Source organism: Pelophylax lessonae (assembly GCF_965119305.1).
Source record: "Pelophylax lessonae genome assembly, chromosome: 13".
Taxonomy (NCBI): Eukaryota; Metazoa; Chordata; class Amphibia; order Anura; family Ranidae; genus Pelophylax; species Pelophylax lessonae.
The window spans coordinates 135,167,789-135,185,219 of NC_138780.1; the positions used below are offsets into that span (position 1 = coordinate 135,167,789).

General features: G+C 41.9%; 1 protein-coding gene across 1 annotated transcript in view; it reads right to left on the minus strand.

The window, feature by feature from the left end:
- MGA (MAX dimerization protein MGA) overlaps nt 1–1,884 on the minus strand; it is a 186,908-nt gene extending 185,024 nt beyond the window's left edge. Inside the window, exon 1 of the mRNA XM_082274963.1 lies at nt 787–1,884. Coding sequence (XP_082131089.1) covers nt 787–1,859 — 1,073 coding nt within the window. The 5' untranslated portion in view covers nt 1,860–1,884. The remainder of the gene's footprint in view (nt 1–786) is intronic.
- Between the last annotated feature and the right edge of the window lie 15,547 nt (nt 1,885–17,431).

Sequence of the window (17,431 nt, forward strand, 5' to 3'; positions counted from 1 at the left end):
CTAATAATATACACTGTCTCTGTACTGACACTGGCTGGGAAGGGGTTAACATCTCAGGAGATCGAGTGGGGTAAAATGTGTGCCTAACTATGTGTAATGTGTTCTGCTTTTTACTAAATATCTATTTTTCTTATCCCTGCTTTGCCCCTAGATGTTAACCTCTTCTCAGCCAGTGTCAGTACAGTGACAGAGAATAGTATCAGCACTGATCACTGTATTAGTGTCTCTACTGATGTCAGTCAGCGTACCCTCCTCCCAGCCAGCATCAGCTAGTATCAGATTGCCCGCCACACTATCACAGTCCCACTATAAGTCGCTGATCACCGCAATTATTAGTATAAAACAAAATAATAAATAAAAATTCTAGTATCTATACCAGACATTACAACACTAACTGGCATTTTTTTCACCAAAGACATGTAGAAGAATACATTTTGGCCTAAATTAATAAAGAAATTAGATTTTTTTTAAATCAAATAAAATTTACATTTTTTTGTATTGGATATATGTTTTATAGCAGACAGTTAAAATATTTGCTTTTTTTGTCACAAAAAATTAAAAAGCCCAGTGGTGATCAAATACCACCAAAAGAAAACTATTTGTGTGAAAAAAAGTTAATTTGCGTACAATGATGCATGACCACGCAATTGTCATTTAAAAGTAACAGTGGCGAAAAGCAATAAAATGGTCTGGACATGAAGTAGCTAAAACCTTCCGGAGGTCAAGTAGTTAAAAACATTGGATACTGTTAGAATATCATTATGACAGAACATATTTTCTGTTTACCTGCTAAGTTGATTTAGTTTTAGGAGTAAATTCTGTAGGACTGTGTTCTGAGAATTTGAAAGACTCCGTAAATCTTGTTTGGCATTGAAAGATTCATTTTCAGTGTCAGCATCAGACTGCTCAGAAAATGAAATAGACTCCTTTAGTTTTTCAGTGCTTTCTGGATCATTATGTTCTAACTTTTTGCTATCCGGTGAATCTTTTTCTTGTGTGAAAATCTTAGGTTTGCCTTCTTTAGGAGGCCGCCCCACCATAGTCCCTTCCCTAAAGCCTTTGGCAAAAGGATTGCAGTCAATCTTTAGTTGGGTAATCTGAACATTCTGATATGCAGTCACTGCAAAAAACTCAGTCTGTGGGAAGGTGAAGGTGTGAACATCAGGTCCATTAAGCTGTATTACTTCAGTGGCCTTGTCAGCAGGGATAACATGTAGCCTTGGCAAGTAGCGGTGCATAGAGTGGAGGATAATGTGACCTTCTTGGTCCAAAATATTATTAGTTAACTTCAGCTTATAGAAAGAAACAGGTTGGTGCATCCAGTACTGCCCTGTTGACGGAGACTCAGGATGAATGAACGCCCTTCCTAGTACATGCGGTTCTGCTTTCCCACCAGGCTCCCACCACTTGCTATTCCACTTGTATTTGTGAGTGTCCAATGGAGTGATGTCCATAGCAAGGATATACTTCTGGTAAGGGTCCATACCCGATATCCAGTAGCGACAATAAGGAAACATCCTTCTTCCTTGCTTTGTTAATACCATCTCTGTACTACAGCGGTAAAATTCATTCCACATGTTGTTATTATCCAGGGTTACAGTAATTCCACCAGAAATACAATCAGCTGACAGAAAGGTATTCGACTTTGATTCGTGAGGTCCAGGCTGGACAAGTGGTGCAACCGCAGATGCATCCCGGTTGGCTACAAAGATCCTTTCTTCTTTTTCCTCACCCTGAGCCTGGTGTAAGATAACGAAGTAAGCAGGGGTTGTTGATGGAGGTTTACTCCCACTTTCTGGAGCTGCTTCTATCATCTTATTTTCCTCCATGATGGTCAAAAATCTTGAAGTCTTACTCATCAGGCTTCAAATACCATTGAGAATTCATTTTTCCTAAAAGCAATGTATGAAAAGTTTAATTGAACATTGTCAAAAAAATAGCTTTATGGATAAAGTTCAATCAGCATATGAACATTATTTAACCAACATTAAAAAAAACCTTCCCATTGTACTAGCAACTTTTAAAAGGGGTTGTTCTCTCCTGATCAAGGTTACCATTTAAAGCAGAAGTAAACAAATCGATTAAACAGTTTCAAAAAGCATGTGCCAAGAATGTAATTGTCACAGTATTTGTGCTCTCAACCAAACTGTCAAACCATCCAATGGCTGGTGTCATAACTGATCACATGTGTAGCAAAATGGCAGTTAAAGATGAAACAGCGGCCAAGATGGCAGCTTCCTTGGCTGAACAAGGATAGGAGGGTTTACTTCCACTTTAATTTGTTGGGTAGGATTATTATATTTCAAGTTATATTTTTACCTTGTTTCCTTTATATGCTCTTGACGTTTCCTGAGCTGGACCACAAAAAGAATGTCTCTGAAGTGTGTATAAGAGCTTAACCTCCTTCTTGTGGGGACCCAAAACCACCCAAAATATCATTGGAAACCTAATGACCAACATATAAAGGGTGGGCTGGCATAAATTAATTTATATTACGTATCTTCACAATTATACCTGAAAGTTAATACTTCAGCCTTAACAAGAGGATGCAGCTAAAAACTTTTCTTAAAGAACCTAGCTAACTTATTTATTTGCAAACCTATCCCCCTCACCCCACTAGAGGAGTAGAAATAACGAAAATATTTTTTTACCCTTATTTGCTGGTGTTTACATGCAGTAGTTAGCCCCTGTTCACACTGGGGCGACGCTACTTCGTCGGGCGACCTCACAGGTCACGGCGCGCTGCTTGCCCCGCGACCTCGGAGCAGCCGGTGTTGTAAAATTTTGTCGGACCCATGAAAAAAAAAAAAAAAAAAAAAAAAAAAAATCGGACCTCGTCACTTCCGGGGACAGAGCATCACAAACAGCTGATGGGGGTCGTCCGTGCGCATGCGCAGAAGACATTTTTTGAGGTATGGCAAAATTATAACAGACAGCGGGACAGCTTGCTGAGAGAAGGCGGGGCTGAGGTGGGACGGAAGACACCACCGCGTCATCTGCAGAGCTGAATAGAGGAGGCGGGATGGAGGTGCGGCTGTGTAATACATGCAGGGCTTAAGCGACTCCTTCTGTTTTATTATCTTTACTAATTATCGTATTATTTATCCTTCGGATTTCATTACATTTAGTATTTCATATTTTGTACTGAAATCCTAAGGATAAATAATACGATAATTAGTAAAGATAATAAAACAGAAGGAGTCGCTTAAGCCCTGCATGTATTACACAGCCGCACCTCCGTCCCGCCTCCTCTATTCAGCTCTGCAGATGACGCGGCGGTGTCTTCCGTCCCACCTCAGCCCCGCCTTCTCTCAGTCAACTGTCCGCTCTCCGTTATAATTTTACCAAACCAAGATAATGTCTTGTGCGCATGCGCACTTGGGACGCCCATCAGCTGTTTCATGACGTAGGGCAACCGGAAGTGATGAGGTCCGATTTTTTCACAGGTCCGACCAAATTTTAGAACACCGGCACGGACTTCATAACATTGAAGTCTATGCAGGTCGCCCCAAAGAAGCTCCAGACCCTTTTTCTAAGTCGGAGCGACTTGTGTCGCTCCTATTAGAACGGGTCCATAGCTTCTGTATGGCAGGCGACCTACGGCGACCTGTCAGGCGACCAGGTCGCCTGACAGGTCGCCCCAGTGTGAACAGGGGCTTAATCCATTTTACACTTCGCTCTCACAATACTCTTTTGTCTTGCTCCCAAAACTGTCTGGACTCTCTGGAGAAATATATTTATTGGAATTTGGTATTAAACATCTCCACCAGCTTTATTAAGGATCTAACTAAATAATTTGAGGCTCCACAGCAGAGTACATGTTTTTTGCACTACTGTATATCCAAATTTAGCATGCAGTGGAGGCTTAGTCGGGGATAACAGGTGTAGTTTTGCAACCACATTCCCTAGAGAATATGTTATCTCTGACAAAAAAAATTGCCCTCTAACCACTTCTGGACCGGAAGGATATGCCCCCTTATTGACCAGGCCATATTTTGCGATTAGGCACAATGGACAATTGAGCGGTCGTGCGACGCTGTAGCTAAATAAAAATGATGTCCTTTTTTCCCCACAAATAGAGCTTTCTTTTGGTGGTATTTGATCACCTGTGCGATTTTCTTTTTTTTTTTGCGCAAAAAAAAAAAAAAAAAAAGAAGAGCGACAATTCTGAATAATATATATTTCTCTCTTTCTGCTATACAACATTCCCAAAAACGAAAAAAAATCCCAATAAGCGTATTTTGATTGGTTTGCGCAAAAGTTATCGCGTCTACAAACTAGGAGAAAGATTTGTCATTTTTATTTATTTTTTTACTAGCAATGGCGGTGATATGTGATTTTTAGCGGGACTGCGATTTAGCGGGACTGTGACCGTGCGGCAGACAGATCAGACCCCTGACATTTTTAACACCTTTGGGGGGACTACAGTATCAGTGCTAAAAATATGCACTGTTACTGTAATAATGACACTGGCAGTAAAGGGGTTAACCTAGGGTTGATCAAAAGGTTAAGTGTGAGCCTAGGGGAGTGTTTTCTAACTGTACGGGGGAGGAAATTGTGGAATCAACAGAGACCTGTGATCCTATATAGGAGGATCACAGGCGCTCTGATCATTTCAGAGAGAATGGTCTGTTTACAACAGCTGACCGTCGTTCTCTCTCAGCGGGGGATCGATCGCGTGTGCCCGGTGGCAAAACCACTGCCTACAGGTACAGCGATTCACGCAGTCGATACAGCCTGCCGCAGTATATATGCGGCGGGCGGTCGTCAAGTGGTTAATTACTATTCAAATTTGAAATCTCTGAAATTTCATAAACTTTTCAAAATAAATATTTAATGGAAGTTAGATGTCCTTGATACTCCAGAAAAGATTTGGGACAGAGAGTGAAGTCTTGAACCACCTTCTATTTCCTCTAGGGAAATCTGATTCAGCTTAAAGAGCTCGTTACCCCAGCACTTCACATTCCTGATATGTGCCTGCTGTACCATGTACTTGTCCCTCCTTGATGACTAATGTATGCCACAGCCATGGTATTGTCTGACTGCACCCTGACAGAGAAACCCCAAAAGGCAGACAAACCAATGTTAGAGAGCCAGCCAAATCGCCTGAAGTTCTAGGATTTTCATTGGGAACATCTGCTCCACTGATAACCACATTCACTAAACCGAGAGGTTTTCTGGAACACCTCTGCAGCCCGACAGGCTGGCATCACTCATCAAGATGCTCCTCTTCATTGGAAGGATCTCCAGGTATCCAGTATCTGCATTGATAAACATCATTCCAGAATCACTCTGATTTTGTCAGACAAATGCATCGGTAGATCCAAGGACTCCTGACTTAATACCGAAAAAATATTGCACTGAAGAGCTCTAGAATAAGACTGAGCATAGGGGACTGTATCCCATCTACCATCTTCTCCAGTACCTTCATATAGCTCTACAACAAGGGCTTTCCAATGACCTCAGGGAATCCATCTGGGATTGTTGAGATAGGCATTTTCTCCTGCAGATTACTACCATTACCTGAACCGTATTGAGGGCTAAGCCTAAGTGCTCCAGACATTGCATTGGAACCAAGAAGAGCTTCTGAAGGTCTGACACCCAGCTGTATCCCTCCAGAACTTGGACCTTCTGCTAGACATTTGACATCGGTTTTTGAGTCAAATGCTCCTTAAAGTGGAACTTCACTCTCTTAATCAACATCGAATATTATGAATCCTTATGCAGCTAGAATGACTAAATAGATTAAGAAAAGTATATCATATTTGTTTTATACATTTCTTTAGTTACTTCCTGGTTTCCATGCCTAGGCAAATTATGTCATACAGCCCAGGATTCTACAGGAGGGGCTTTGTCAGCTAAGCACACCCTCCTGTCTATGTGCCTGGGCAAAGGGCAGATGGATTCCAGGAAGTAAATGCTATGTGAATCATCTCCCCTTACTAAAGATGGCCACTGCCAGAAGTGCTAGGAGGTGTTTTTGTAAGATTTCTCAGTGAAAAAAAGCATGGAGGCAAGCATTGAGACATGAATAGATTGGCGAGTTTGCTTTGAATAATTAAAATGAATTAAATAGAGCTTTTGGTTTGTGGTGCCGATACAGTGTAGTTCCGCTTGAAGAAACGTCATTCAGGTACCCCAATGTTGATAACTTGGGCCCTAAGCAACCGTAGAACCAAAGCCACCATCTTGTTTCACACACCGGGGGGCATGGACAGGCCAAAAGGCAATGCTATAAACCTGGTAGTAGGGATCCTCCACTACAAACTGCAGAAACCATTGGTGAAGCCAGAAAATCGTGTTGTGGAGGTAGGCATACTTGATGGAGCAAAGCAAATCACTGACTGGGTGAACTCCATCCTAAATTTAGATACTTTGAGAAGCCTGTTGAGGTCCTTAAAAAGGTCAATATTAGGCTGGACTTGATTGGAAACTATGAACAGGCTGTAACAAAAGACATGAGTCCATTCCTCTTCTGGCACAGGTGCAATGGCCCCTTGGAACAGCGGTCTTTACAGGGCCACAAAGAAAACTGCTTTTTGTGGATCTGAAAATATATTTGAGCACATAAAGCAGTGGTCTCCAAACTACACCCCTTTACCCCTTTGCTTGCTTTTATTAAGCCCTTGGGCACTATTCCATCCACTGACACAAACGATGGGGCATAATTCCTGCCAATGACACAAACAATAGAGCACATTAACACCAAAGATGGGGGTATTTTTTACTCCCACTGATGCCAGGACATTTTCTTCTCCTGATAGCCACCGTCTGGCCCCCCTAAGGTCTGAGGGACAGTAAACTGACCCTTTGTTTAGAAAGTTTGGAGACCCCTGACAAAGTGTGGAGGGGGAAGCAGCAAAACTCTAGCTTGTAGCTTCTAGACACCACGCTGCAGACCCAGTCTGTGACTTCCCAAGTTAAGGCAGCCACTAAGGCCAAGAGACGTCCCCTCTACCCATGGAGGTGTGGACGCCTCTTCACTGTGAGGAGGATAGGCCTCTAGAACTGGATGACTTTGGGGTCTAGCTTTTCTTGCCGAATTGGGATGTAGGCTTTCATGTAGAGTATGAGACTGTTTGCTTACAAAATGAACTCTAGAGGGGTCCCAGGTTTCTGATCCCTCGGAAAACTCAATTTCTTGTAGAATACCACATCCTTGGGGTACTAGTGAGAAAAATGCTTTGACGATGCAGACATCTTCTCTCAGTGAGCCCAATCACATACATCTTACTGTCTTCTTGTGAGGGTGCCCCGGGGGAAGATTTCAGGTTTTCTGGCAGTTGCTAGGACCCAAAACCAGTGACTTTAGAAGAGGTGTCTGGCAGCAATAACTTCAGGTTAGTGTGTACAACATTTGCCATGAACCCCTAATATGGTCTTCTATGTCTGAGACAGAGCTGGACCCTGAGATTGACAACCCTTGAAAGCTGATCACGCAGCCCCTATATAACAGAAGAAAATTCCTTCCTTGACACAAAGACAGTAAGGGATTGTTCTATGAAACAGTGGAAATGCCAGATAAGAGCAGGGGTTTATAGCTAATCTGACCCCTAGGCGAGCCATTGCAGGGAAAACTTTGCAGGAGTCCTCTATACCTGATAGAGAGATTTGGGAGCCCAACCCATCGTCCCCTTCCACCTCCCTGATTGCATGAGGCTATGTGTCAGGGAAAAATCCCTTGAAGACCTGGCAAATACGTCACTGTCCAATATAATAATACTAATATAATATATAATATATAATAATACTCACATGCGCATTAGTGGACAGCACGCAATGGGGATCCTGCATTGGCGACAAGCGAACTAGCGTACAAAAAGCGTGCCAATTTTCAGTATTGACTGGCCTATATAAAGTTACCAGTTGCTCTCAAAAATTGCTGGATCATCATCATCATCCCTGTATCCTGTGATTTGTGCTTCTGCTTGATTACCCTTTACTGACCCGGCTTACCCCCGACCTGCTCCGGCTTCTCCTTTGGCTCTAAACCTGACTTGCTCCACGGACCCGTTCCTGCCTTATTCCTGATTGACTTCTTGTGTTTGACACAGACTTGATCTGGACCATGCTTCTGCCTCGGCTCCTGACTGACTTCTTGTGTTTGACCCCCGGCCTGGCTTTTGACCTTGCTTTCTGCTTCACCCATCTGTCAAGACCTGCCAGCACCTCCGGAGAATTATCTACTGTGATCACTTCTCTGCTCTTGGGTGTCCTCACATCTGGAATCAACAGGCAGCTTCATCTTCAGGCAACCCGTGCATCTTAGGGCATAGCACCCTCTGTCACCACCTTCAGCAGTACTCTGCACTCAGCTGCAAGGGGAGCCCTCTAGTCACTTCAGCCTCCAGCCTGGTACATGACACTCTAGCTTAAGGAGGGTTAAACAGGCCTCTGAATCCCAGAGGGTAGCAGCCACCCAATTGACAGGAATGTTAGCCTTTGCTGACAAACATGGAAAATCAGCTCTTAGCAAACAATTGTTCCAATACTTGTTGTGCCCAGCAATTGCGACTGATCAAGGCTGAATATAAAAGGAAGCCAACTCCAGTATTCCTCAGGACTTGTGGATTCCAGCGATGATGTAATCACACACACTCCAGAGACTGCCTCCTTTGAGCTCCACCACTGCCTTATGTCGCTCTCATAGGAAAAATTGCATAATCCCGGCAGAAACAGAGGGAATTCTGCCAGGGAGGATTACCAAATGCTCCACTATAACCTCTCACCAGTCCAAGGTTGAGGGCAGCAGGCCCAAATTTAACCCATTGCAGCAAACGCACCCTGCGGGGCATTTAGGGACTATACTTCCCTCCAGGGAGATCACCCCCTTGGACTTGTATCACACCCTGCCAACGCCTTCACTGGATTTACTGCACCCTGGAAATTGATGCCTACAGGATCCAGCGATGACCAGCAGGACTTACATTCTGTCCTCACTCTTGAATGCAGATTCTGGGTACAGTCCTCCTTGGACTTTTGGTCAAAGGAATTGATCTGTATGAAGTCCACCTCTACCCCATCAAGGGTGTTAGAACAGGCTGGGACATTGGAACTTAGCCAATAATAAAAAATCTACAGACACACACCTGTAGGCATATCCATCACCTAAGGACACTTGCTGAAAATGGAGGCTTTGATGAACTTGAAGGGGCTATGTCTGGGCAGGGTGTCCATTCATCCAAAGGTGGCAACATAACCCAAGTAGTCATGAGCATGAACGCCTCTGTGTCCTGTGATGTATAATTAAGAAAACAAAACATGCCATAAACATAGTCGGGGGTCTTTTGCAACACATTATATATATATATATATATATATATATATATATATATTCATATTCCAGTGGAAGAGACACACGAAAATCTAGCATTGAGGCAACATACACACGTTTATTGGCCGAAGTTTTAACAAGTTTATGTTGCTTCAATGCAAGGCACATGAGTGCCCCTTCCACTGCACTGTTTGTATGTACTTTCCTTGAATTCTCCCCTGCAATCTTTGCTCTCATCTGAGTGTGGTGCCCAACAGTGGAGTATAATGTATTGTACTTGGTCAGGTAGCAGCAACAAAAGAATCAGAGAACATAATTCCTTAACTTCTTCTTATTACAGCAGTTTCTCTCTTCACTCTTCAGAGGAGGAGATATTTTACACAAATGGCCAGTCAGGTGCATTTATAAAAATGGCTGTCAGTATGTATTTGAAAGGCTGCTTCTCATTGTACTACTATGAGAAGTGAAGAATGTCCTCTCTACTTCTCATCACACCTTCATTAATTGCTCCACAAAGGAGACAACTCAACTCCATTCAACAAACAAACATCACAGTAATTATTAGGAGTTCCCTGAGCCTAGAATTTTTTTTTTTCTTTTTAAGAGCGAGCTTCTAAACTCAAATGGATTTTTTTTTTTTTTTTATTAACTTACTTTCCTCTTGGTTCTTAAATACTTACCTGACTAGTCTCTCCGCTCCAGTGCCATCCCGGCTGCAGCACTGCTCTCATCTTCCTGGATTCACAGGAGACTCGGAGGGCAGCAGGATTCATAAGCTCCTGCCAATGTCAGTCAATCTCCTGTCAGAAGGGAGTAGGGGGTGTGGCTTGCCAAACTGTGTGTGTCTATGGATGCACACAGCTCAGCTTGTGAGTGTTTATGCTCAGGTATTCCCTTAGCACCTGGCTTGCTAAGGGAGCACTTGGAAGAAGGAGGTACAGACTGCCCTGGTGGGGCACAGCCAAAGATGAGGTAAGGGACTGCTCTGTGCAGCATCATTGCACAGAGCAGGTGAGCATAACATTTTTTTTTTTTTTGATAACATTTAATATGGCTTTAAAGGTTTCTCTGTGTTAAAAAGGATGCCCTAAGTTGGGCAAATGAGAGGAGGGGATTCTGTTCTTAGGGTGACAACGCTGTTCGCCCCAGGACATGAAGAATTTAACTGTAAGGAAACTAAGAAAAGAAAAGGGGACCAGCTATCTAGACTAGTGACCTGCAATCCATTATAAATCATTATTTTTCATTGGAGTTGTGCTTTAATCAGTAGAGCCCTACATTGCTGCTACTCGGAGCTGGCACGTCTCCCATGCAGAGCAGTGATCGGCCTCTTTGTGCTTTCTATGACTTCCGGCCACAGCCAGTCCCTCCCTAACACTTCTGACAACAAGCTCCCAGCACGGCACATCGCCCTCACCGATCCCAATCTACCCAAGCAGCGGAGACCCCCATCTTCCTCCATCACACTGAGTGCACTGCAGTCACACTTTCCCACCATCAGACCTCGGAGTGCCACTTACACTGCTCGCCGCAGGCTGTGCATACAGCTGACCTTTCCCTCCAAGCAGCATACAAGCCCCGAGTGCAGGGGACGCGTCCCATCCGGCCGCTTTACTCTACACGTGTCTTCGGGGTTTGTTTGTTTTTTTTTGGTTTGTTTTCTTTTTTTTTTTTTGCTTTATCCTAAAGAAAAAAAAGCTGCTCCACCGTTCTTCCAACCACACGGGAGACACCGACTGCGCAAGCGCAGAGCGGGCGGCTGACGTCACTCACCTGGCATCGCCAGCAGGAAGAGCGCGCGGCTCCAGTCACGTGCTGCTCACAAGTCTGGGAGCAGGAGGGGCGGAGCTTACCGAGCAATCGGCACATAAACCCAAATCATCGAATTATTTCATTTTATAGACGGGACACCAGTGGAAGTGTGACCCCCACATCAACTCAAACACCACAACTCTCATTGGGAAAAATAATAAAAGGTGCCAGATTTCACACCTTTACTTCATTGGCACTATTTAACACCATCATTATGTAGGATATATTCTAGGGATGCTGTGCAAATGTTGTTACATTATTACATAAAATCCACAACAGAACAAATCGTGAGCTGGACTAGAGAATTCCAAAAATCCTTATTAAAGCCTCATTTCACAGCAGATAATTACATACAGGGCTGTGTATTATTGGCATGGGGATGCACAGGCGTTTCATGCAGAGTGCCATTTATTGGGGCACTATGTCTGCACAGACAAAGCCGCTGTGTTCTAATATGACATTCATGTGGGTGTGTGTCCCTGAACTCACCTGTGCATCACCATGACAATAAAACACGTCCCTGCACAGGACTTGGATGTAATCCCCCATCAAAAATAAATAAATGCACATATTTTTGCAGGAAAAATCTACATTTTTGTTTTCACAGGTATCTGCAAAGCATTGTACCAGTGATCAATGGATATAATTCCAACCTCTTGCAGGCTTTTCCTCCATCTCTATCTGTACCATGGCACAGGTTTTCAGTTTGTGGGCGGGGCCTACTCACTGCATGCAGGGGTACCTTTCACACAGAGCACGATCATCAATGACTGAGATGAGGCAGAGACTGCAGGTGACAGGTCCTCCGGTAGTGAGGGGGAGTCGATGTTCTGGTTCCCTCCCTAGCGGTCAATATCCAATAGCAACTAGAGTTGTACCGGGACCAATACTGAGCATTTGCACGAGTATCGGTACTCATGCAATGCTCATATACCTGAAACCGACACTTTCAGACTCAGTTCTTTCAGCTGTCAGCGGGATTCCCCCACTGCCAGCTGAAATGTAAAAGCTGGCAATTATCAGATAAGGAGTGGGGCCACTGTGACCTTAACAGCCGATGACTCATTCAGCTGTCAGTGGGGTTTCCCTGTTAAAGAGGAAGTAAACCCTCCTCTACAACTTGTACCTATAGGTAAGCCTATGATAAGGCTTACCTATAGGTACTGTAAATATCTTCTAAACATGTACCTTTTAGGAGATATTTACATTGCATGCAGTCAGTGACATCACTGGCGTATGCGCTCTGAAAGAACGGCCGCTCATGCTGTTCCTTCAGAGCCCCGTGCCGTTACCGTCGGCTCCCGTGCACATGCACGGGAGTGACGTCATTGCGGCTCCAGCCAATCAGATGGCCGGATGCCGCAAACCCAGAAGAAGGGCGACACAACATGTCACCTATGAGAGAGGTGAACGATCAGCACTTCGGGGCTTTGTTCTAAGGTAAGTATTTCATAATGAGCTAGTATGCGATGCATACTAGCTCATTATGTGTTTGTCTTTCAGGTGTTCATTTTTTTTTTTTTAAATTCTGAGGTTTACAACCTCTTTAAAAGCTAAAGTGTAAACAAAGTCCTGGAGCTGTTAATAAAAAAAAAACAGCCAGGCAATGTTAATTACCAACATTGCTGAGCTGCTGAAACAGAAAGATAAAAAGAAACACTGTTTCTTTTTGTATCTTTCCATTTATTTAGCTACAAATCAAAGGGATGAACTTCAATCAGCAAGTGAAGTTCCTCTGTTTAACCCCTTATTAACCCCTAATTTACGCTAATCAGCCTTAATTAACTCCTTATTCTCCTTCTCCATTTAACTATTTTTCCTGCTGATTTAGCTTTTTTTAACTTCTATTTTATAAACTATTAATAATTAAAACTTTTTTTATTTGCTTTGTTTTGTTCCTTTTAATATTTTTACACCTTTAACATATATTTACAAGTTTCATATTAAAAAAAAGGGCAAATTAAAAAAAAATGTATTTCATTTGTAAATAACTTTCAAAGCTTTGTACAATTGCTGACAGCTGAAGGGTAAACAAAACAGGTGCCGTATGTATCAGTGGTTGGTATCGGCAAGGCCTAAAAAAAAAAAAATATCGGTACTCATACATGGTATCGGTGCATCCCTAATAGCAACCGGAACCGACCTGAAGCTGCATTACAGAGATCTATGGCCTGGTCACAGGTTACCTTACCAGGTACCACGCCTAATGACTGCTTGCCTGCAGCTTGTTTCTTCACTTGGTTACCCATAGCAACTACAGTGCTCTACTTGTCTTGCCAAGGCAACCCTTTTGTAGGGGTGTTACTTTATACCCCATAGCGTGTTTACAGACCTAGGCTCTTTTAATACACCAGAACAAACATGCATCCCTCAGACCATGCCTAAACTTTACTGAACAAGTGTGGCATAATAGTTTAATATGAATGTCTTTCCCCTAACTCTGACTAGTGTGGTTTTGCTGCCCAGGCATACCTCTGTGAGACGAGACTGCATTATGGAATTGTCCATGGCTTGGATGTCTCTGAAAGTCCCAATGTCTTTAATCCTAATTCAGTCCTAAATCAGTCCTAGAAAAAAACAGTTGAACCCACCTACAAGTTGGAGAGCTAGAGGAAGTGTCAATGGACTATGAGTGAAGCGATCACTGCACTTGTATTCTATTGAGAACTGCAAGCCATCTTCTGTGATGGAAGATGGGAATTGTAGCTCACACATGACCTGGATATGAAGGTACAGTCCCGCCAATTTCAAAAGTGGGGGATAAGATTCCCCACATGCTATCATGAGGGGGCATTCTGGTGGTGGGGTGGTCCACCTGGCACCATATTACATGTTACAAACTAAATACAGGTGTAACATGATGTATAAGATGGAGTTTGCCTTTAATAAACTGTAAATTGTAGCCACCTATAGGGGAAGAAAACTTTCCGCAATGGGACTAGACCAGGGATGAAGATGAAAAATTTGATTAACAAATTCTGAAGAAATAACATCTAGTCATAAAACTATCAACTGTCATATAACAATTGTACAATGGCTGTTCAGATATTTGCATACCATTGTTACATTAAATAAAGGCTAATCCACTGCAGATATAGTCCATCTTTATCCAGTATACCATAGTACAGATGTACGCAGGTGTGTGCATGTGCCCTAACTACCATGGTTAGAATTAAATTCAGGAAATATAGCCAATAACAAACACGTCACATCAACACATGACGCATGTGACACCCTGAGGACAAATAAAAAACAAACAAACTGCAAGCCAAGCGAGGTGTGAATTTACAACCACATCCCAGAGAGGAGGACAGGCACTGCCAAACCATTACAGTCTGTACACCAAAAATGCAGAAACTCTCATGAAGCGTCAGGTGAGCGTTCATTTCACACAGGCCATTCAGCCGATTCACCCTGGCACATTCAACAGGTGATCCATGAAGAGATCCTCTGCTTAATCAGAGCAGAATGGGAAAGATGTCAATTTTGTGACCTTCATGTCCGTTCAGTGTTTATTTCCACTTAAAAAATTGAGCTTTCTGGAATCCATATTAGATCTATGAGCAACCAGATGTAAACAGATGCAAGTCATTTTACATTTAATTGCATCCAAGTCCGTCTCATGTAGATTGGAAAAAACAGAAAAGGACACAGACATTTTCCTTTTTTTGTACCTGGATGGACTCGTTCATTCACATCTGCTTGCCCATGGAATATTATGGAGTTTCCAATCAAGTCTGCCTTATAAATTGACTGCTTGTCCTAATCAGACCGATGTGCAAGGGTGGGTGAGCAACCCCTGTAAATCAGGACAAGAAGCTGTGTCCACACAACTGCTTTGTCTCCATACACTTACATGGGCTGCCTGCATGCAGAACCTGGCAACTCAAGCCACATAAACAAGTGGCCCAATCTCGGTGTACAGCCTCAGTGCATGTGGTAACATCGTCATTTTGGCACAGATATAATTTTATAGATTATTTATGGAATAAGTTTATAATTTTTTTTCTGGTACACTGGCTTTTAGGATATTGAAGATCTGATATTATTATATTTATCCATTTGATTTTTACACGATTTAACACTTAGCTATAACCATCACCCCTGCAGCGTGGTACTCCCCCCCATCATCAGATCCCAGAAGAGGACTACTATAGGTAAATGTCCTATAATAAACATACAAATGTTCTAAAACATATATATCTATATAGATATATATGTGTGTGTGTGTGTCCTGTAATAACTATGACAATTATTATATAAATATCAGTGAGTATAGAAAAAAATCACCCCCCTTTCTTTTAAAATAATCATATATTGTTGCTTTGCAGTCTGAAATCAACACACATTTTGTTGATTTTGATTAGCTCAGCATAAAAAGAGCTTTCCTGGAGCATTTCAGTCGCTGTAGTGCAACTGAAGCAAACAATCATCTATGGCTAGCAAGGCACTGTCAAAAGATCTCCAGAATCAAGTTGTGGACAGGCACAAGTCAGGAGATGGATACCAAAAAATGGCAACAGCTTTATCAATGCCTAGAAGCACAGTGAAGTCTATTTTTAAAGTGTTACTAAACCCACAACAGTAAAATCACTGTATATGCAGTAAAGCATGCTTGTTTTATTCACTGTGGAACCTAAGGAGTTAATCCTTTGCATTGTGTATAAAGGCTGTGTGATCCTGTCTCTCTGATCCTCCTCTTCTTTAGCTGACTCCAACCCAACACCCAAATACATACAGTATGCTTGTGTGTGCATGTGTAGATATACTGACGATGCAGTGGACGGTGTCAGTAGAGCAATGGATGGTGTCATAAGGGCAGAGATTGGTGTCTGCAGGGCAGTCGACAATGTCAGTAGTTTTTATTTTTATTCTTTTTTACAATTATATATATTTTTTTTACTATTTTTTTAGCAGAAAAAAAGGAGAATATTTTTTATTTGATGAAATATCAGGGGTCTAAACAGGAGGAATATGCATCACACAGGGTGATTAGGGTGTGCCCACACCTGGCACACCCTGTGTGCACGCCTATGCTTGCCACCCATGGTTGATTGTTTGCTTCAGTTGCACTACCAGGGACTGAAATGCTCCAGGAAAGGTCTTTTCATGCTTCAATCAAAATGACCACAGCTGATTAACAGTTGAAAGTCACATGGCTTTGTGTGCCATTGAGAAGGTGAATAGCTACACCTGATTGCGTTTACAAGTCCTTTTTAAGGGGGGGTGATCCTTTTTCAAACTCAGTGATTCTGGGGTTTTTTTTACATGTTGTGTTATATCTTTCACTTGAATATTATAAGTTGCACTAGAGCTGCATGATTAATCGTTAAAAAATTGCAATCGCGATTCAACCCCCATCACAATCTTATTCCAGCATTTCTACGATTCATGTATGTGCTCAGAGCAGTTTTGTGCTCACAGCTGTCAAAGGGAAAAAAAACAGCTGGCAAATTTGATCACAACATTCCTTAGCGCTGAGAGATAAAGAGAAGCATTTGTATCATTTCATTCTTTTAGATCAAAGAGATGAACTTCGTCTGTAAATGAGGTCAGTTTAACCACTTAAAGATCAAGCCTTTTTCTGATACTTGTTGCCTACAAGTTAAAATCAGTATTTTATTCCTAGAAAATTACTTAGAACCCCCAAATATTATATTTTTTTTTAGCAGAGACCCTAGAGAATAAAATAGCGGTCATTACAATATTTTATGTCACACTGTATTTGCGCAGCGGTATTTCAAATGCAATTTTTGGGGAAAAATACACTTCAATTAATTCGAAAACAAAAACGAAATTGTAAAGTTAGCCCAATTTTTTTGTATAATGTGAAAGATGATGATACGCCGAGAATCATGATCTTTATTTTAGGCAAAAAAATTGTGATTCTCATTTTATCCAGAATCGTACAGCTCTAAGTTTCACTGAGTAAATACAGCTGGATAAAAAAAAAAAAAAAAACTGTGTCTGTCTTCATTTCAGACTGCAAAGCAACAAAATGAGATTATTAGGGGTGATTGTTTTCTATATTTACTGAATATATTTAAGGGTATTTATACAAATGATTACAGATTACATATTAAATATTATATATATGTTTATGTTCTGGAATAAATATATAAATGTCCTATAAAATATATCTCTATATCTCGATAGATAGATAGATAGATAGATAGATAGATAGATAGATAGATAGATAGATAGATAGATAGATAGATAGATAGATAGATAGATAGATAGATAGATAGATAGATAGATAGATAGATAAGATAGATAGATAGATAGATAGATAGATAGATAGATAGATAGATAGATCTGCACGATTCTGGATAACGTGAGAATTTT